This window comes from Plecotus auritus (genome assembly GCF_963455305.1).
Source record: "Plecotus auritus genome assembly, chromosome: 6".
Classification (NCBI taxonomy): domain Eukaryota; kingdom Metazoa; phylum Chordata; class Mammalia; order Chiroptera; family Vespertilionidae; genus Plecotus; species Plecotus auritus.
The window spans coordinates 80,266,963-80,285,148 of record NC_137773.1 but is presented as its reverse complement, the minus strand read 5'-3'; the positions used below and the strand labels follow the sequence as shown (position 1 = coordinate 80,285,148).

Sequence of the window (18,186 nt, the reverse complement as noted above, 5' to 3'; positions counted from 1 at the left end):
AGCAAGAAAATGGTTTCCCTTCTAGTATCCTACCTTGCTTTAATCAGGAAAGGCAGAGTCTAACGAAAAATGAGTCTGTGGAAGGCAGATGTGTCCTGGTAACTGGCAGGAGGCTACGTGAGCAAAGTGCATCATTTAAGGGGAAAAGGATGAGGGTGTCTACTGAGTACTACTATGTGCTTACCACTGGAAAAAAAAAAGACTTGACTCATATTGCTCATTTAATCTCCCCAACAACCCTCTGTAGTTGGTAATATTATTCCTAGTTTATAAACGAGGAATCGGACCTTGAAGAAATAACTTGCGCAAGCTACTAAGAAGCAGATATGAAATTCAAACACCAGCCTATTTGACCTCCAAGCCCACAGCTTTAATTTCTGCCTAGGAGAGTTAGACCTGATAAATTCCTCTATAAATACCAAAGAAGTGTCAGAGCCAAGGAACTTCAACTAGAATATGGTTGTTTTTTCTTTTATATCTTCTGTAAGGTATGAACTCACATTTTAAGCTCTGAGTACTGAAAATTGCCAAAACATTTCAGCCTGGAATGTATCAGTGCATAATTCCTTAATGCCTGTGAGCACTATGACAAGAACCTGAATTATAATTGCAGATTTCTAGTCTTATACAAAAAAATGGCAGCCTTAAACAAAAAAATACTAGAGGATGGGTTAGTTTCTTAAGTGAAATATTTTGCTTTGAATTTTCCCATTAAAATATCTAAACTCTGCCCTTACTGGTTTGGCTCAGTGGATAGAGCGTCGGCCTGCGGACTGAAGGGTCCCAGGTTCGATTCCGGTCAAGGGCATGTACCTTAGTTTCGGGCACAATCCACAGTAGGGGGAGTGCAGGAGGCAGCTGATTGATGTTTCTCTCTCATCGATGTTTCTAGCTCTCTATCCCTCTCCCTTCCTCTCTGCAAAAAATCAATAAAATATATTTTAAACAAAATATCTAAACTCTGAAGTGGGTATGGGAAAATCAGAAACTCAAAAATTATATTGCAAGGGATTCTCCTTTTCCTACCCTTCAAACTCTCTTTTTTCAAGAAGACGAAACTACAATGTCAAAATCAGGAAGAAGGATGGTTAATGTCTAAATAAATCTCAGGAGAAGTGTCACCTGTGGCAGGGAGTCAGACAGCCGCCAAAAAGCAAGAGTAGTAGTTTTTTTTTGGTACACGTACTAATACTAAATCAAATGCTAATTCAAACTATGATTTAAGGGAAATGATTTAAGGGACTTTGTTAAACTCTTTTGACCAATGAGTTAGAAAGATTTTAATTTATTGTTTTCTTTAGTTGATGGTCTTATTAGCAACTTAAGCTACTAAAATGCATTCATTCAAGGCACTTAACCAAGAGATTGCCTGCAGGAGATTTCAGCGGAAGTCAAAAATTGGGGGCTCAAATCTCAAATCGAACACACAGAGGTGTTTATACCTGGATCATACAGGACTTTATTTTAATGTGTGAGCAAACATATTCAAAAGATTTTTTTAAATGACATTTAAAACATCCAAATTTTGAGTTTCTCTTAAAAAAAAAAAAAAAAAAAGATTTGTCAGTGACAGGTTCATATTCCCACATGGTCACCATCGGCTGAAGCTGTGTGTCAGCTGTTCCATTAGAGAGGTGAGGTCTCTGATCCACACTTCCTGGCTCTCACCTCACTCCTATACTTCTCTTCCCCATGCCTGGAACCACCCCAGTTTGTGACGCCTACTTTAGAGGAATCAGATAAGGAAAGTGCAGAAATTAAAGGAAAAAAAGAAACACCACCAACAAAAAATGAAAAGAAGACATAGCCCATATCACTTGGGGAAAATGTCAACGTACTAGACAGCAAAAAACAGTGTTTCTCAATATCATACGCCATAGTATTCTGGGGCACTAGAGATCAAGAGGCTTGTGACAGAAAAATTTTAAAGTGACGTGAATCCTTTAGCATAAATATTGTCAAGTGAAGCGCTTTTTGTATTCTGACCAAGATTAAATTCTAGGTGGATATTTCAAAAAGGATTTTTTTTTGTCTGATGTCAACTACAAAACAACTCTTCAAATTCTTCCGCCACGTCTGATATGTATGCTGAGTTTACCCAGGAGAAAAAAAGACGACACAGCTTTCTTGGTTTGTCTTTCTAACACCTCAATATATTCGTTCCAATAATTAGACTCTCCTCTTTCTCTATCAATAAGCATAGCTCATCTCATGCTCAAAAGCGAAGACAACATACTTGACCAGGATCAGAAATATGGTCATGATATATGAAATAATGAAATATGGTTTTCTCCAAAAGCACAAGTTATTCTCCCTGCTCCTTTACCCAGCTGGTTTTCAAGTCTGACTTTTGCCCACCAGGTGGCAGGATAGCAAATTCAAGATTTTATTTCAATTAGCACTTTTTTATAAGGTAGATTTTCTAAGATTCTTAAAAAATAACTTTCAGCCCCACCCTACACTTCTGCTTCTTCAAGCTCAATTCACCCCTCTCCCGAATATACAACAGCACTTCTTTTGTAAGCCAGTTATCCTGTATTTTATAAATGGAAGGCAAAGGAAAAGTGCCAAGGACTCTGCTCAAGGTCACAGAAGGAAAGGCAAAATAAGAACTTGGAACTTCCTAAGACTTGGCCCAGAGTTTGGGAGTCAGGAAATAGTGACCTTTGAACGTCATTTCTGGTGTGCCAAAATTATTTGCAGCAGAATATTATAAAGGGTATAAATTTAAAAAGAGGAAGTAAGGGGAGCCAAGGCATACATGTTCCATGGGGAAAGAAAACAAAGTTCTCTGCTTTCCAAGGAGGGATGTAGAGACCTGGGTCCAATGTGGTTCAGGGAGCACGTGGGAGAGAAAAAGAAAAGGGGTAGAAGGTACAGCAATGGCAGGAGGAAAAGGAGCAGAGAATAAGAATGCAAAATGAGCCCTGGCCGGTTTGGCTCAGTGGATAGAGCATCAGCCTGAGGACTGAAGGGTCCCAGGTTCGATTCCGGTCAAGGGCATGTGCCTTGATTGCAGGCACATCCCCAGTAGGGGGAATGCAGGAGGCAGCTGATTGATGTTTCTCTCTCATCGATGTTTCTAACTCTCTATCCCTCTCCCTTCCTCTCTGTAAAAAATCAATAAAATATATTAAAAAAAAAAAAAGAATGCAAAATGAGGAGGGGAGGGGTCTCTGTATTAAGCAGGTGGGTGGGCAGATCAAGGAAACCATGTAAAAACTCAGACATGTGCCTTTAAGAGAAACGTTTCCTAACCCAAACCAGACAGACACCATATAAGTGAGAACACAGAGGCATGAAGAAGATCCATAAAACACAGGAAAGAATGTGCAGTTACCTCACATGAAAGGGGTCTCACACACGTGAGAAGAAATGTGTGTGTATCCAAGAGGCGGTCCAGCACAGTGGGTTAAGAGCACAGACTCTGGAATCAGATTAGCCTGACTGTCTGGGTTTGAATCCAAATCCTACTGTAGCTCAGTAGCTGGGTGATCTTGAACAAGTTACTTAACCTCTCTGTGCCTGCTTTCTCTTCTGTAAAATGATAGTGTTAAAAAATTAAATTTAGCCCTGGCCGGTGTGGCTCAGTTGGCTGGAGTATTGTCCCGTACACCAGAAGGTTGTGGGTTTGATTCCTGGCAAAGGCACATACCTGGGTTGCGGGTTCAATTCACGTTTCTCTCTCACATCTATGTTCCTGTTTTTCTCTCTCTCTCCCTCTTTCTTGCTCTCCCTCCCTTTAAAATCAATGAAAATGTCCTCGGGTGAGGATTGAAAAAAAGAAAAAATAAATAAATGTATTAAATAAAACATTGAGAATAGGGCTACCTACACTAAATAAAATAAATAACTCATACAAAGGAATGCATAGAGGAAATTTACATGCTCAAACTCTGAAATAGTTACAGTATAAAAACAAAGCACATTCTCCTAGCTATATTTATGTATTCTTAAAGTAAGAATATTCTCAAAAACGAAGACTTTCTTAAGTTTAGATAACTAGATGGCGAACAATCACTGATCTAGAGGGAAAGAGAACTCGGTGGCAAGAAAGATGGAAAAGAGGGGCGCTGGTCAGAGTTTGCTATTTGAGAAGTCACAGATGAGCCCTAACTTGACTCTGGATGCCAGGCCCAGAGCTGGGTGGCTGTGGTGCCTGGAGAGGGCGGCGGTGGGCAGGGTTAGAGACACTGCAGTATGTTAGGACTGACTGGTGTCCTCCACAGCCAATGAAGTGTGAGAGCACCAGAGTGGAACCAAGCTGCCCCTTGCCTCATCTATTATCTGTCTACTTACCTCACCTCTTATCTTCTGGTTTCTGATCCAGGGGCCACTGAAACTAACTTCTCTGGAATGTCCACAGTCAAGGGCCTCGTCCACCTTACGTGCTGATCTGTCCGCAGTATCTGAGACCATTGACAAGCCCGGGTTTTGCCCTTGGCTTCCATTCAGGGCTCCTCTTACCTTCCTAGTTACAACATCTCATCTTCTTCACAGTTCTTACCAATTCTCTTCAATTCTATCACAGAAATATCCTTTAAGCTAGACCCTCATGTTCATTGCTATTGCCTTAGTTCAGGCCTCTGTTCTCTTCTGGGTTTCTGACACCGTCTTCCTGCTGGTCTCCTGCCCCCATCTGTATACTTCCATCCACTCTCCATGCTGCTAGAGTTACCTTCCCCAGAACAAATACTTGATCATGTCCTTCTCCTCCTTATAAACCCCCACTGATGGACTTCCCATTCTCAATAATATTCAAACGTGACACGTTAAGTTACTTCATTATCTTGCCTCAACATTCCTCTTTAGTTTCATCTTCTCTTCTCTACTATACCCAGTCTAATCCACCCTGAACTTTTCCCTGTTCCCTGAATACACTATATCCTAGGATGCTGTGCCTGAATCTTTTCCATCTGGAAAAGTCCTTTTCTTCCTCTAAGAAGAAAGTACTCCTAAGGAAGTCCTCCTCGGCTTCCCTAAGCAGAGAGTTCTTCATTCTCTGAGTGCCCACAGCACTGTGATCAAGCATCAAATCTAATGCATCCATCCCACTTGTAATCGACCATCCATCCCACTGTCTGATTTCCACTGCCTCCTGAATACCTCAAAGACAGAGATAATTGTTTTACTAGTTTTTAAACACTCCCAGGCCCAGCACAATACCTTGCCCATGGCATGGCTGCCTCTCAAAGTATGTTGGTTGAATCAATCATAACCCTTTCATAAACAGGGAGAAGAGAATCTAAGGGGGACAGACAGGCCTTCTGCTCACCGCTGAATGTCCTTGTTCTTCCACAAGGAGGCAGATTGTGCCTTGGGCACTCTTTCAATGAAATTCACCAGCTCTTCCATGAGAAGCCTGAGTTTAAACAAACAAAAAAAGTGATGAACATTCATAGAAGAACTAGGGAAACACCACACTCCAACACAGAAGCCAACAGAAATGGGCTTGTCGGCCTTCTCCTTCCCCAAGTATCTTCCCCTCTGTTGCATATGAATGTGGTCACCATACTATCTAATAAAAGAGTAATATGCAAATTAACCATCACCCGCTATACTCACAAGCCACACCCACTAGCCAATCAGGAGCAAGTATGCAAATTAACCCCAGCCAAGATGGCTACGGCATGGAACAAGCAGGAGGTTTGGGTTTCCCCAGAAGTTGGGGGTGACTGGGCCTGCAGGAAAGGGCAGTTGGGGAGGACCCAGGCCTACAGGGGAGAGCAGTTGGGGGGACCAGGCCTGCAGGGGAGGACAGTTAGGGGGAAAAAGGCTGGCAGGAAACCAAACTTTCCATCTGCCCTGGTGGGCCCAGGCCTTCACCCAAGGCTACAAAGTTTCAATTATAGAAGATAAATAAATCCCAACAAAAATGGCTGCAGCCATGGAGCGAGCAGGAGGCTTGGCTCTGCTCAAGGCTATGAAGTTTCAATTATAGAAGATAAATAAATCCCAGATACCAGGGCCTCCACTTGGGTCGCTGTGGGGCATGGCCGATCTGCAAACCACCACAGGCCCCTCGCCCAGGCTGCCCCACGCCCCAAGGTAACCCCCACACTGATCTGGGACACCCTTCAGGGCAAACCAGCTGGCCCCCACCCGTGCACCAGGCTTCTATCCTATCTAATAAAAGAGTAATATGCAAATTGACTGTCACTCTAACACACAATATGGCTTCCCCTATGTGGTCAAAGATCCTGCCCCAATGTGGACACAAGATGGCCACCACAAGATGGCCAGCAAGGGAGGGCAGTTGTGGGTGATCAGGCCAGCAGGGGAGGGCAGTTGGGAGGGACCAGGCCTGCAAGGGAGGGCAGTTGGGGGCAATCAAGCCTGCAGGGGATGGCAGTTAGCGGTGACCAGGCCGGCAGAGGAGGGAAGTTGGGGGTGACTGGGCCTGCAGGGGAGGGCAGTTAGGGGCAAGCAGTTAGGCATCAATCAGGCTGGCAGGGGAGTGGTTAGGGGGTGATCAGGCTGGCAGGAAGAAGTGGTAAGGGGCAATCAGGAAGGCAGGCAGGCGAGCGGTTGGGAGCCAGCAGTCCTGGATTGTGAGAGGGATGTCCCACTGCCCGTTTAGGCCTGATCCTACTGGGATCGGGCCTAAACAAGCAGTTGGACATCCCTCAAAGGGTCCCAGATTGGAGAGGGTGCAGGCTGAGCTGAGGGAAATCCCCCCCCTGCATGAATTTTGTGCACTGGGCCTCTAGTTTTACATAAAGTTGAATACAAATCTAGCCTCCTACTGAATTTCCAAGTTAAAAATTTGGAACATAAATGATTTAGTTCACCTCTAAAACAAGCCTGGTATGTTTTCATCTCCAAACACTGAAATATATAGGCCTCTGGTTTAATTTTTACTTTAAGATCGCTGCCTTTATGTAACTAAAAATACAAATGGAGAAAAAGTTAAATGATTGTGAAGTACTTGCTGTTGGTGGCAGCTGGGGTCGATTGGATTTTTAAAATGATATTAAATGGCCTGGCCGATGATTGAGCTTTGACCTATGAACCAGGAGACTAGGTACGATTCCCAGACTGCTGACTTGATCCCCAGTGTGGGGTGTGAGGAGGCAACCTACTGAAGATTTTCTCTCATCACTGATGTTGTTATTTCTCTCTCTTCCTCTCTAAAATCAATAAAAATACATTTAAAATAAAAGAAAATAAAATGATATTAAATGACCAATTTAAACTGGTTAAGTTTTTCTTCATGTGTGTCTTAGGGATTAATAAAATTCCATGTGGAATATTCCTAAAGCAGGGGTGGGGAATGTTTAGCCCTCAGGCCATATAAGGCCTGAGAAATCCTTTGGTCTGGCCCTGCCAAGGCATTAGGGGTGAGTTAATGAAATGTTTGGCCAAATACAGCAGGCTAATTTTTAAATTTATAATTTTGTGTGGCCGGTGAATGATGCTGTAAATATCCAAACAGCCCTTGGCAGAAAGAAGGTTCCTCAATCCTGCTCTAAAGACTGATCCTAAAAACCTAACTCAAGGACCTACAAAAGGGCAGGCTATGCACATCGCGAGATGGATTACCACAGAACCACAACTGAGGGAATGTAAGAAATAACCCACTCAATGGGATCAATGGTCGGCATGCTCTGAGGGGTTCATGTACAGAGAACTGTCAGAATCCTGGATAACTACAGGAAGACCAATAAGCTGGAAGCAGGTTTTCAACAGCATGAGACCCCTTGCATAACCCAGTAGAGATGATCCATACTGACTCCAATCCTCTCCCAATCAACCATCAATGTATTAGCACTTGAATGCTGAGCGCCTTCATTTCATTTCCATTTATTTATTTATTACTAATATCACCCCTCCTTTCAACTTGAAGGAGCAGTATGAGTCCCAGAATCTAAGATCTGGGACCAGGCTCATTACCATTCTGGTTACAGCTTTCAGGAGAACAGCTCTGACTTTTTCAGACTGGAGTCCAATGTTTTCACCTCAACCTCTCACTGAAACTGATCCATCACCTCCCATGTCTTACAGTCCTATAATGTCTCTTCTCAGATCCCTTACATTTTTCTATACACACTGCAGGTAATGTGATTTAACACAAAAATAAGGACATACTATTTTATTTCCAGTAACTCCATCTTGTTGGACTTCTGCAAGACACTAGAACCCATACTTTTGGTCTGGATGGTTTCATCTTATACCACACTTATTAGTTTACTTCAACACAATTCTTTTTCCTGGAGTAATTTTCTTCTCACTCACTGATCCTATGGTTACTTGCAGCAACCATGAAGGCTCGGGAGGGGCAGAGAAAGAGACAGCAGGGCGTTCTGAGTCAAAGGAAGCCTGAGGTTTTATTCCTTGGAGTTCTGTGTTTCAGTCTCCTAACAGTCCAGACAACTTACCCATCTAGTTTTCTACACGCTGTCTGCATTTAGTCCGCACTAATCCATAAAGTGTGTGGGGGTGCATTTTGAAAGCAAAGTAATAAAATTTCTTCTTTTCTTAAATATGCTGTTCCTTTCTCCGGAAGCTCTTTGCAGTGCATATTTGTGGCATCTTATTAAACGTTACCTCCCCTGATTAGTATGTGCACAGAGGAGCTGTCTCGGGAACTCCTTCTTCCAGTTTTGATTAAAAAAAAAAAAAAAAAAAGACAGTGAAGACTACTGGCAGCATCAGCCTCTGGGAGATTCCAGTGACCATCTGTTTTATCTAGAGAGCGGTCTATTCATGCCTGTTCTCGGGGTCGGCTGCAAGGGAGGAAATAATAATCACTCCTGGCACAGCATTCTGTTAACAGTCACCAGTGAAGGAAGGAGCTCTGAGCCTCATGCTCACAGGACGGAGTAGTGTCTCACCTGCCGATCTGAACGGTGGGCTCGGTGGCGTACACCGTGCCTGTGAACCCGGTGTGCTCAGTGATGTAGGGCAGCGCCATCATGCAGTGGTAGTTAGAGATGAGGATCACATCTACCGTAGACAGATCTATTAGCTCCGTCTGAAAAGAAAGGAGAGGGGATGATGCATATCTGTTCCGAGCCCATAGATCAACATGCTGTGACTGAAAGAGGAAGGTGTCAGAATGCAGAGTAGTTTGGGTGCTACGGAATGATGCTGTCTTCCTGCGACACTTCTGTTCTCACGTTAGGATGTTTCCTGCTATTGACAGTGGGTAGCAGGACAGGATGGCTAACAATGAGAACGCAGCCAGGACTCCAGCAGCGCCCTGATGCACTAAACCCGTGGTCGGCAAACTGCGGCTCGCGAGCCACATGCGGCTCTTTGGCCCCTTGAGTGTGGCTCTTCCATAAAATACCACGGCCTGGGCGAGTCTATTTTGAAGAAGTGGCGTTAGAAGAAGTTTAAGTTTAAAAAATTTGGCTCTCAAAAGAAATTTCAATCGTTGTACTGTTGATATTTGGTTCTGTTGACAAATGCGTTTGCCGACCGCTGCACTAAACCGAGTTCCGAGTCAGACCTATGAGGATAAATGCTGCCTGGCAGGTGAGACCAGGGAACACGACGCAGAGACAGCACAATATACCTGTGAGGTGAACTAGAATGCAACGCGGCCCTGCCACTGATTGTGGGAACAGAGGGAGCAGCACAGAGACACCAGCTCCTCCAAAGTCAAACGTGGGAACCGATTTTTTTTTTTTTTTAATTTCAGACAGGAAGCGAGAGGGAGAGTTAGAAATGTCAATGATGAAAGAGAATCATTGATTGGCTGCCTCCTGTAAGCTCCCACTGGGGATCAAGCCCACAACCCAGGCATGTGCCCTTGACTGGAATCGAACATGGGACCCTTCAGTCCACAGGCTGATGGGCTATCCACTGAGCCAAACCAGCTAGGGCGGGAACTGACTTTTGTTGTTCTTTTTAAGGTAACTTCTGACCACTAGTGCTGGATATAGACACCTCCCCCACACCCCCCAAAAAAAGTAGTGACAGAGTCACAAAAGGAAATTATACTCTTATTTTACCCTATTCTTAACCCCAAATCTACCCCTTTTCCCATTAAGGGCATGTGAAAATGGCAAAGACAAGTTGGCAGGTGAGGGAAAACTGCTACCATGTTTAGTAAATTTTATGAAAACTCGCTTCTGAGGAAATGATTCTCTTACTGATTTGCCCAGATGAAAGAAACCACTTCTCAGAACCAGCCAGGCACTTCATGCATGTCCCTCTTATGGCAGTTATTACTGTACCATGGCAACTCAAATATCACTTTGTCCCTTACATAGTAAATGTCTCTCGGGTCAAGAATCCTGCTGACTCATCTCTGTCCCCTCCCAGCTGCATAGCCAGCACAGGACTGGCCTCGGCTCTGCTGCTGGAGGGATGCAGTTACAAGCAGCACCTTCTGTGGGGAAAACTGAAACACCTCAACCACTGAGTTCCCCTCACGGAAGTTACCCCGGGGAAAGCGCATGGTGCAATGAGGACAGCTTGCTGCGAGTCAAGGAAGTCTTTCAGAAGAACGGGTCATTGCCCTAGTACGCCCCCCACGGAGAAGTGACAGAGATGTCTGTGCCTTCTTTGCAAATGACAGAGACAATGTAGCATTTTGCTGTGGGTATTTTCTGGCTGAATGACTTGACACATGAAATAAGTTAATTTAATAAGGCTGCTGAGGCATAATCAGCTCCTGAGAACGGCATGTAGATTCGAGGTCAAAAGCTACATACTGCCGAGGGCAATGGCAATCTTTGTGAATAAAAGGCTTAATGACAGTATTCAATTTACATCACCCTTGACCCCATGTCGTACACTGCACTTCTAAGACAATGTCCTCACCGTGAAAGGTCACATAGCATTCTGCTGGTCCTATGCCCACCACTGCTATAGAACCACTTTTATTGTTGATTTTACTTAAATAAATTTTTATTGATATTAGAGAAGAAGGAAGAGGGAGAGAGAGATAGACACACCAAGGATGAGAGAGAATAATTGATTGGCTGCCTCCTGCATGCCTCCCACTGGGCATCGAGCCCACAACCTGGACATGTGTCCTGACTGGGATCAAACCGTGACCTCTGGGTCTAGAACCACTTTTACACAAACAAAGACATGAAGACGGAGAGGCAGAGTGACAGACCCAGAAGAAAACGGGGAAGGACAGCTGAGGCAACAGCCAAGCTCCGAAGCTTCTCTAACTTCCTTCCCTGCCATGTACAGGACCCGCGTGAGAATATTTGACATTTCTCTTTAATGTATAAAAAAAATCAGCCCAGAGTCTATAATGATGAGAAATTTGGTGGGTACAGCTGGAAGAAAATAGGTATATATATTCTGTCTGCATACATGTCAACAGTGTCTACATAAATGTTTTTCCATCCGAGAAATAAATTTAATATCCAGGCCACGTTTATATACTCACATTTATATATTTACTTACATACTTTTACTCAGTGAAATCCAATAAAGATTATTCTAATTTTAAACTGTATATAAACACTTGGGTTCTACAGCCTATAAACTGGGTCAAAACTACCCTATTTATTGTTTGCCTGTTATACTGTCCTGGGCCCTATATGCAGTCCCTGGTGTAGAAGTTTGGGGACACTAGGATGTTTAGGTAGTCATACAAGATTATAAATTCCATGAGGACTGGGGTTAGGTCTGCCCAATTCACCCAAGTCAGTGAAGTCTGGGCTACTAAAGCACCTCTCTCCTGATTCTCTGACTCTCCTATTTTTTCCTGATGATGCAATGCCCTGGTTCCACCTTAAAATAGCAACTATTACTAACTTGTTATATAAGCCACAGATTATGACAGAAGTTGAAAAAAATTATATGGCTCTAGAATCCTAAATATATCAATACTCTTTGAGCTTGCCAAAGGTGAATTGCAAAATGGTAATTGTCTAATTTCAAAGTTTAGCACCCTATGGAGCAGGCCAAAAAAATCATGAGAACACCAACTCAGGTTCCACACTGTTGTCCATAAACTGAGGGTGTAGCAGTCAGTGCCGTGTGCAGTAAACTGGAAATAAACACAGCACCAGGATTAGGAGTCTTTGAACAGGTGGGGAACTGCCCCACCAGTTCCTCGATGACAAATGAAGATGACAGGGAGACTAACTGCAGGCAGGGCGAGCTCAGGATTCTCAATCACTGTCTTCCTTCACCCTTATTCTTACTACTTTACCTCAAACTCTCTCCCTTTGCTGCTACCTTCAATGACCACGTCCTTCTTTTTTTTCCTTCCTTTCGTTCACCCAGGTATTCCAAAGGGCACACACACGTACTTAGAACAGAGAAAAATGGTTACCTATAGGGTATCAAAGAAAGTGTGGAAATGGAAAGAGAGGGAGGAAGAGAGGACAAAAATAAGGGAAAGGGCTCTACATTTCTTTTCTCTTTGGCACTGGACTGTAAAAGAATTTTCTACCGGTGCTGTGATCCACTGGGCGGCAAGGAGAAGACAGGATGGTAGCTTCTCATTGATTTCCTCAGGAACCCCGGATTAGCTACTGGCTCCCCTGCACTCCATCTGTCTGCTGAGAGTGCCCAGGCCCCTCAGGGGATTGGGCCTGTCAGCTGAGATTCGTTTCCTTTAAAACTAATGGAAACTGATCTCTGTTTCCTTTAAAGGATGAAACTGGCCCGGGACTCTTATAACGAGTCTCACGATGATGATAATATGTAAACTACAGATATCTATAACTCAGTTCAGAATCTGTGAATTTCAAGCAATATTCAATGTGATCTTTCAGGTCAGCAGGAAATTTTAGAGTTTACTGCACTGGCTGAAGAACAGCAATTCCCAGTTACCCACTCTAAGCAAGACGAGGAAAAGTAGGGCTAATCGAAGTCACAGGCACTGTAATTACAAAACAAAGGCCTGAGCTATTTCCTTACTTTGCTCAAGAGCACAAGTGTTAGTGGGGATTATGGAAAGAGCTAGGAACAGGAGGAAGAGAGTGACAAATGACGCCCCGACAACAGAAAGAACTCCTAAATATTTCAGCTGTGTAACGAAGTGACTGAAATAACAGATTCATTTCAACTTGAAGAGAGAAGCTAAACCCCTTAAAATTATTTCTTGACTTCATTTTGAGATGACGAGATATGCTTTGTTTCTACAGGGAGATTCACTTTAATCTTACCTCTGGTAAGCAGAATTCAGGCACAGAATCCACAAATACATGGCCCGAGCACTCCTTCAGCTCCTGAAAGAAATGAAAAGGAAAAATTCTAGGGAGAAATATCCAATTGATACAGCAACAAAGAAATTTCATCCTCAAACCAAATTTTCCATGAAGAATCAGAGATGTCTAGAGTTGGAGGGAAGCTAGAAGGTTATGCAGGCCAACTGTTTCTAGTGTAGATTCAGGGAGGTTAGGTGTCTTATTCAAGATAACAAATGCTGGTAGATGGCGGACTCAGGACCTGAATGCATATTTCTTGATGGCTCTTCGAGGAAGCCATGTGTGGACACACGCTGCTTCCATAATTCATGATCCAATGCTTCTCGAATAATAGCAACACTGGAATACGCATGGGCACATTGATGGAGTCAAGACTCCTGGGCCCTACCTAACAGCCAAGGGATCAGAAACTCTGGGGAATGAGGTCATGGAACCTGTATTTATAACGAGCACCTCCAGTGATTTTATTATGCAATCAGGGCCAAGGGGCAAGTAAGGAGGGGGATGAAGAGTAGAAGGTAGGAATTAAACTACCAGCCCCCCCATTATCTTCATGAATATAATCTTTGTCCTTGCAGAGCATGTAATTTGAGATTATAAACCAAATGTAATCATTCAAAAGAAAAAAGTATATATATATATATATATTTTTTTTTTAAATATATTTTATTGATATTTTACAGCGAGGAAGGGAGAGGGATAGAGAGCTAGAAACATCGATGAGAGAGAAACATCGATCAGCTGCCTCCTGCACACCTCCCACTGGGGATGTGCCCGCAACCAAGGTACATGCCCTTGACCAGAATCGAACCCGGGACCCTTCAGTCCGCAGGACGACGCTCTATCCATTGAGCCAAACTGGTTTCGGCGAAAAAAGTATATTTGTAGTACAATTCCCCACGCTGTCCATGACCTACCACATTGGATATGCCTGCCTTAGCTTGGACTCCCACACAAATATCCCTAAGGAAAGGGTGAGTGCAAGCTTTAATGGAAGGTGCTGAAAAACGGGGAGGGTGGGCAAGTGACAAAAGGAAAGGAAGAGGGCCAATAATGGATGTGTTATTGAGCTATACACCTCTGTGGGCAAGTGGGACTTAATCCCTGGGGACTCTGGTGTATAAATTACCTACCCAGGGGACATGGAATCTGAGGTATTTATATAGGAACCTATGCATTTTAGAGCTGCAGGAAAAACTCTCTGGTGAACCATCCAGGGATTGACATTGGAAGTACGGTAGAGCACACTGAAGAGACACAGTGGGCCACCAACAGGGTCTGCTGCAATGCCTCCCAGAAGGCCACTAGAGTTGCTGTCTTCCCTCACTGATACCTGAAACTGAAATCTATGCAGAATTTTTTGTGCCATCCAGTCAAAGCTATCTATGACTTTATAAAAAAACTAGAGGTCCAGTGCACGGATTCGTGCACCAGTGGGGTCCCTCAGCCTGGCCTGCGCCCTCTTGCAATCCGGGACCCCTCGGGGGATGTCGGACTGATGGTTTCGGCCTGATCCCTGTGGGTGCTGATCCCTCTGGGTGTGTGAAGCAGCAGGCGGCCAGGGAGGAGCCTGAGCCCAGGCTGGGCGCTGCGCTGTTCCTGCTCATTCTGGCCCCGCTGCGCCTGCCGCCACTCAGTAAGCTCGCTAAGCGGCCTTCCTGCTGTGGGAGCACACTGACCACCAGGGGGCAGCTCCTGCGTTAAGCGTCTGCCCCCTGGTGGTCAGTAAGCGTGATAGTGAGTGGTTGTTGGGTAGTTCGGTCACTTAGGTTTTTATATCTATAGATATATAGTTTGGTTGACAGTTTGCTCTTTCCAGAACAAGAATTTTGTTCTATTGGGTTTTCATTAGTCACTGAACATATTTTTCTATATATTCCTATGTATATGTATCTATATTTATATTTCAGTCTGAATGATTTTACTTTCAATCTTTATCTGAACATAGGGTATTAACTATATATTATTTTTCCTTTTGAATTTTACAAGTCTCATAGCAGGACCTTGACAGAATATTTCCTCCCCTCACCTTTCATTGTAAACTCTGATTCCTCTTTTTACATGAATACCATTTAACCAGTGAAAGGCTGAGCTAAAAAGAGACTGCAAACAGTTCTTAATTACAATGCATCTGCCAGCTAAAAACAAATAAGCAATTATGTTTAATGAGAGAAGACTCCCAAATCCCTTAGGATGAGGTTAAAAATGATTGCAGACAAATCCTGGGAAATTTCAGAGCTCTGCCTGGTCTTAAACTGGCTAATCTTTTTCCCCACAAGTCTACACGCACCAGAGCATGCCTACCTCATGTGACAAAGCCTCCTCCGAGGCTCTCCCTCCTGACTGCAGAGGCAGGCCTGCCATTCTGTGCACTCCCAATGTCTCTGTGTTTTACTCACCACTCTCTGCTAACGAAATGCTCTCACGTACACAAGCAAGTCATTTGCTCACAATGCACTGGTAATGGGATGCTTCTGAGCCTTTCTCAGGGAAAAATAATTTACAGCTATCAGAAGAGTCAGGCTGATTTCAGGTGCACAGACTACTGAATGTCACATAATTTTATGGGTTAACTGTGAGGGAAATCTCATTTCAAATTATACACTTGGCTTGCACTTGAGGTTGGGGTGCAGTTCACAGAAATTAATTCTGTAAAAAGAATACCTCTTTATTTAACAACTAGAAGCTCGGTGCACCAATTCACGCACTGGTGGGGTCCCTCAGCCTGGCCAGCGATCGGGGCTGGCCGGGGGTAGGGACCGCGGGAGGTTGGCTGTGGGAGTGCACTGACCACCAGGGGGCAGCTCCTGCATTGACCATCTCCCCCCTGGTGGTCAGTGCACATCACAGTGACTGGTTGACCAGTCGAAATGGTCACTTAGGCTTTTATATATACACTGAGTGGCCAGATTATGATGATCTCTGAATGCATAATAATCTGGCCACTAGTGTATATCCTATATAAAAAAGGCTAATATGCAAACTGTCCCCTCGACCAGGAGTTTGACCAGCAGGCAGGCCGGCCAACTGCCCATGTCCCCACCCCCTGACCAGGCTGGCCGGACCCTACCCATTCATGAATTCATGCACTGGGCCTTAATATATATATATACACACACACAAACACACACACACACACACACACACTAGAGGCCCGTTGCACGAAGATTCGTGCAATAGGCCTTCCTTCCCCTGGCTGCTGACACCGGTTTTCCTCTGGCACCCAGGACCCAGGCCTTTGCTCTGGCTGGAGCCTTCAGTCTTTGCTCCAGCCGGAGTGCCGCTCCTATAGCTCCCTCTGCCCACCCCCCCACCCTCTCCCTCATAGCAGGTGTCCTGCCCTGCCCCACCCAGCTGCTCTGCGCCTGCATGCATGCTGCCCAGAGGCCTGGAGCAGCTGGGTGGCGGGGCCACTCCATCTTTGTTGGGTTAATTTGCATACTCACTCCTGATTGGCTGGTGGGTATCGTGAAGTGATGGTCAATTTGCATATTTCTCTTTTATTAGTGTAGATACACACACACACACACACTGAGTGGCCAGATTATTATGCGTTCAGAGATCATAATAATCTGGCCACTCAGTGTATATAGATAGATATCTATTACAGGAAGGAAATGCCTTATTTAGATGAATCATTTTAAGGATCTTTAAACATAGTCTTTTAATCCTGAGATGTGGAAAAGAATGATTTAGAAGACTAAGAATGGCATGGATGACCTTTTAAGTTTTTAACCCTTTTTGTACCTTTGGTCTCTCATAAGTTAACTGCCTAAATAATGATCTGAGGAAGAAATTACTGTGAAGATAATCTAATGTCGACCAGCCACAGTGGCTCAGTGTTTGAGCGTAGACCTATGAACCAGAAGGTCATGGTTCGATTCCTGGTCAGGGAACATGTCCAGGTTGCAGGCTCAATCCCCAGTGGAGGGCGGGCAGGAGGCAACCAATTGATGATTCTCTCTCATTATTGATGTTTCTATCTCTCTCTCCATTTCCCTGCCTCTTTGAAATCAATAAAAATGTATTTTTTTAAAAGATAATCTAATGTCAAAAACTTAATAGCCTAGAAAAAATAAGTTATTTACTTTAGGCCTTGTTAGTCAGTGATTAAAGTTGATAGGACCACAAATCTTAGATTCCTGGAAATGTTCTTTTTTCATAACCTACTATATTGTCCATTCCTGGCTAGCAGGAAAGGCTGGAATAAGATCATAGAACATAGTCTGGAAGGCCCCCCACACAAACTTACCTAAGAACATGTTTTCACCCTAATCCCCCCAGAATGTACTGCCTGGGAAGTTAAACATGGGCACTCAGTCTGTTCCTCACCCAGAGGTCAAAGTGATCCGATCAGACGATGACAATAGCTTCCTGCAACCTTCTGTGACCTCTCCTCACCCCGCAAAGCCCCAAACTTTATAATGCCCTACCTGATCTGACCCCTGACAGAAGCAGTTTAAAACACATATACTAGAGAGTTTTAAAGCTGTTGTTTCTTTTAAAGTTTACTCCTTCCAGCCATACAGTTGGTGGAATTCTCTAAATAATATCACCTTTGAAAATCTCATTGCAACTACAAAAATCCTAGTTTTCTCTTTGTGGTGATAAAATGTATTTGCAGCTCTTAATTTTTTCACATAAGAAAACTGGACCTGAATTTGAACAGGGATTCCCCAAAAGGCTCTTCAAAATCACCAAGTACTAAAGACCCTACATGGATCTTGGGATTTTTCAGGGAGAATACATGGGGGTGGGGAAGATGAGCCCATAAATCACGTTACTGATGGGTGGCCCTCATATGACAAGAGGGTTTTCCACTGGGTGTAGCTACACTTCAGTTACTCATTACCTTGTCCAAGAAAACGTTTCCATCCTTTAGGGACCAGCCGGGAAGATTAGACAGCCTGGGACTGCAAAACAAAAGATTAAATTATCCTAAATAGATTATAATCCTTAGTAATTTCAAGGTGACTATACTGTCTCTATAAAGTTAAAAACAGCTGGAAATTATTGGCAGCGATGCTCACCCAAAATACTAATTAAAAAGATAAAA

The 18,186-nt window shown here is 43.9% G+C and overlaps 1 protein-coding gene across 1 annotated transcript in view; it reads right to left on the bottom strand.

Annotated features, from left to right (window-relative positions):
• The window catches only part of INTS9 (integrator complex subunit 9), a 95,556-nt gene that overhangs the window by 42,147 nt on the left and 35,223 nt on the right, over positions 1-18,186 (bottom strand). Inside the window, 4 exon segments of the mRNA XM_080673903.1 lie at positions 5,276-5,362; positions 8,835-8,974; positions 13,089-13,151; positions 17,983-18,043. Of these exon segments, the coding sequence (XP_080530029.1) occupies positions 5,276-5,362; positions 8,835-8,974; positions 13,089-13,151; positions 17,983-18,043 (351 nt within the window).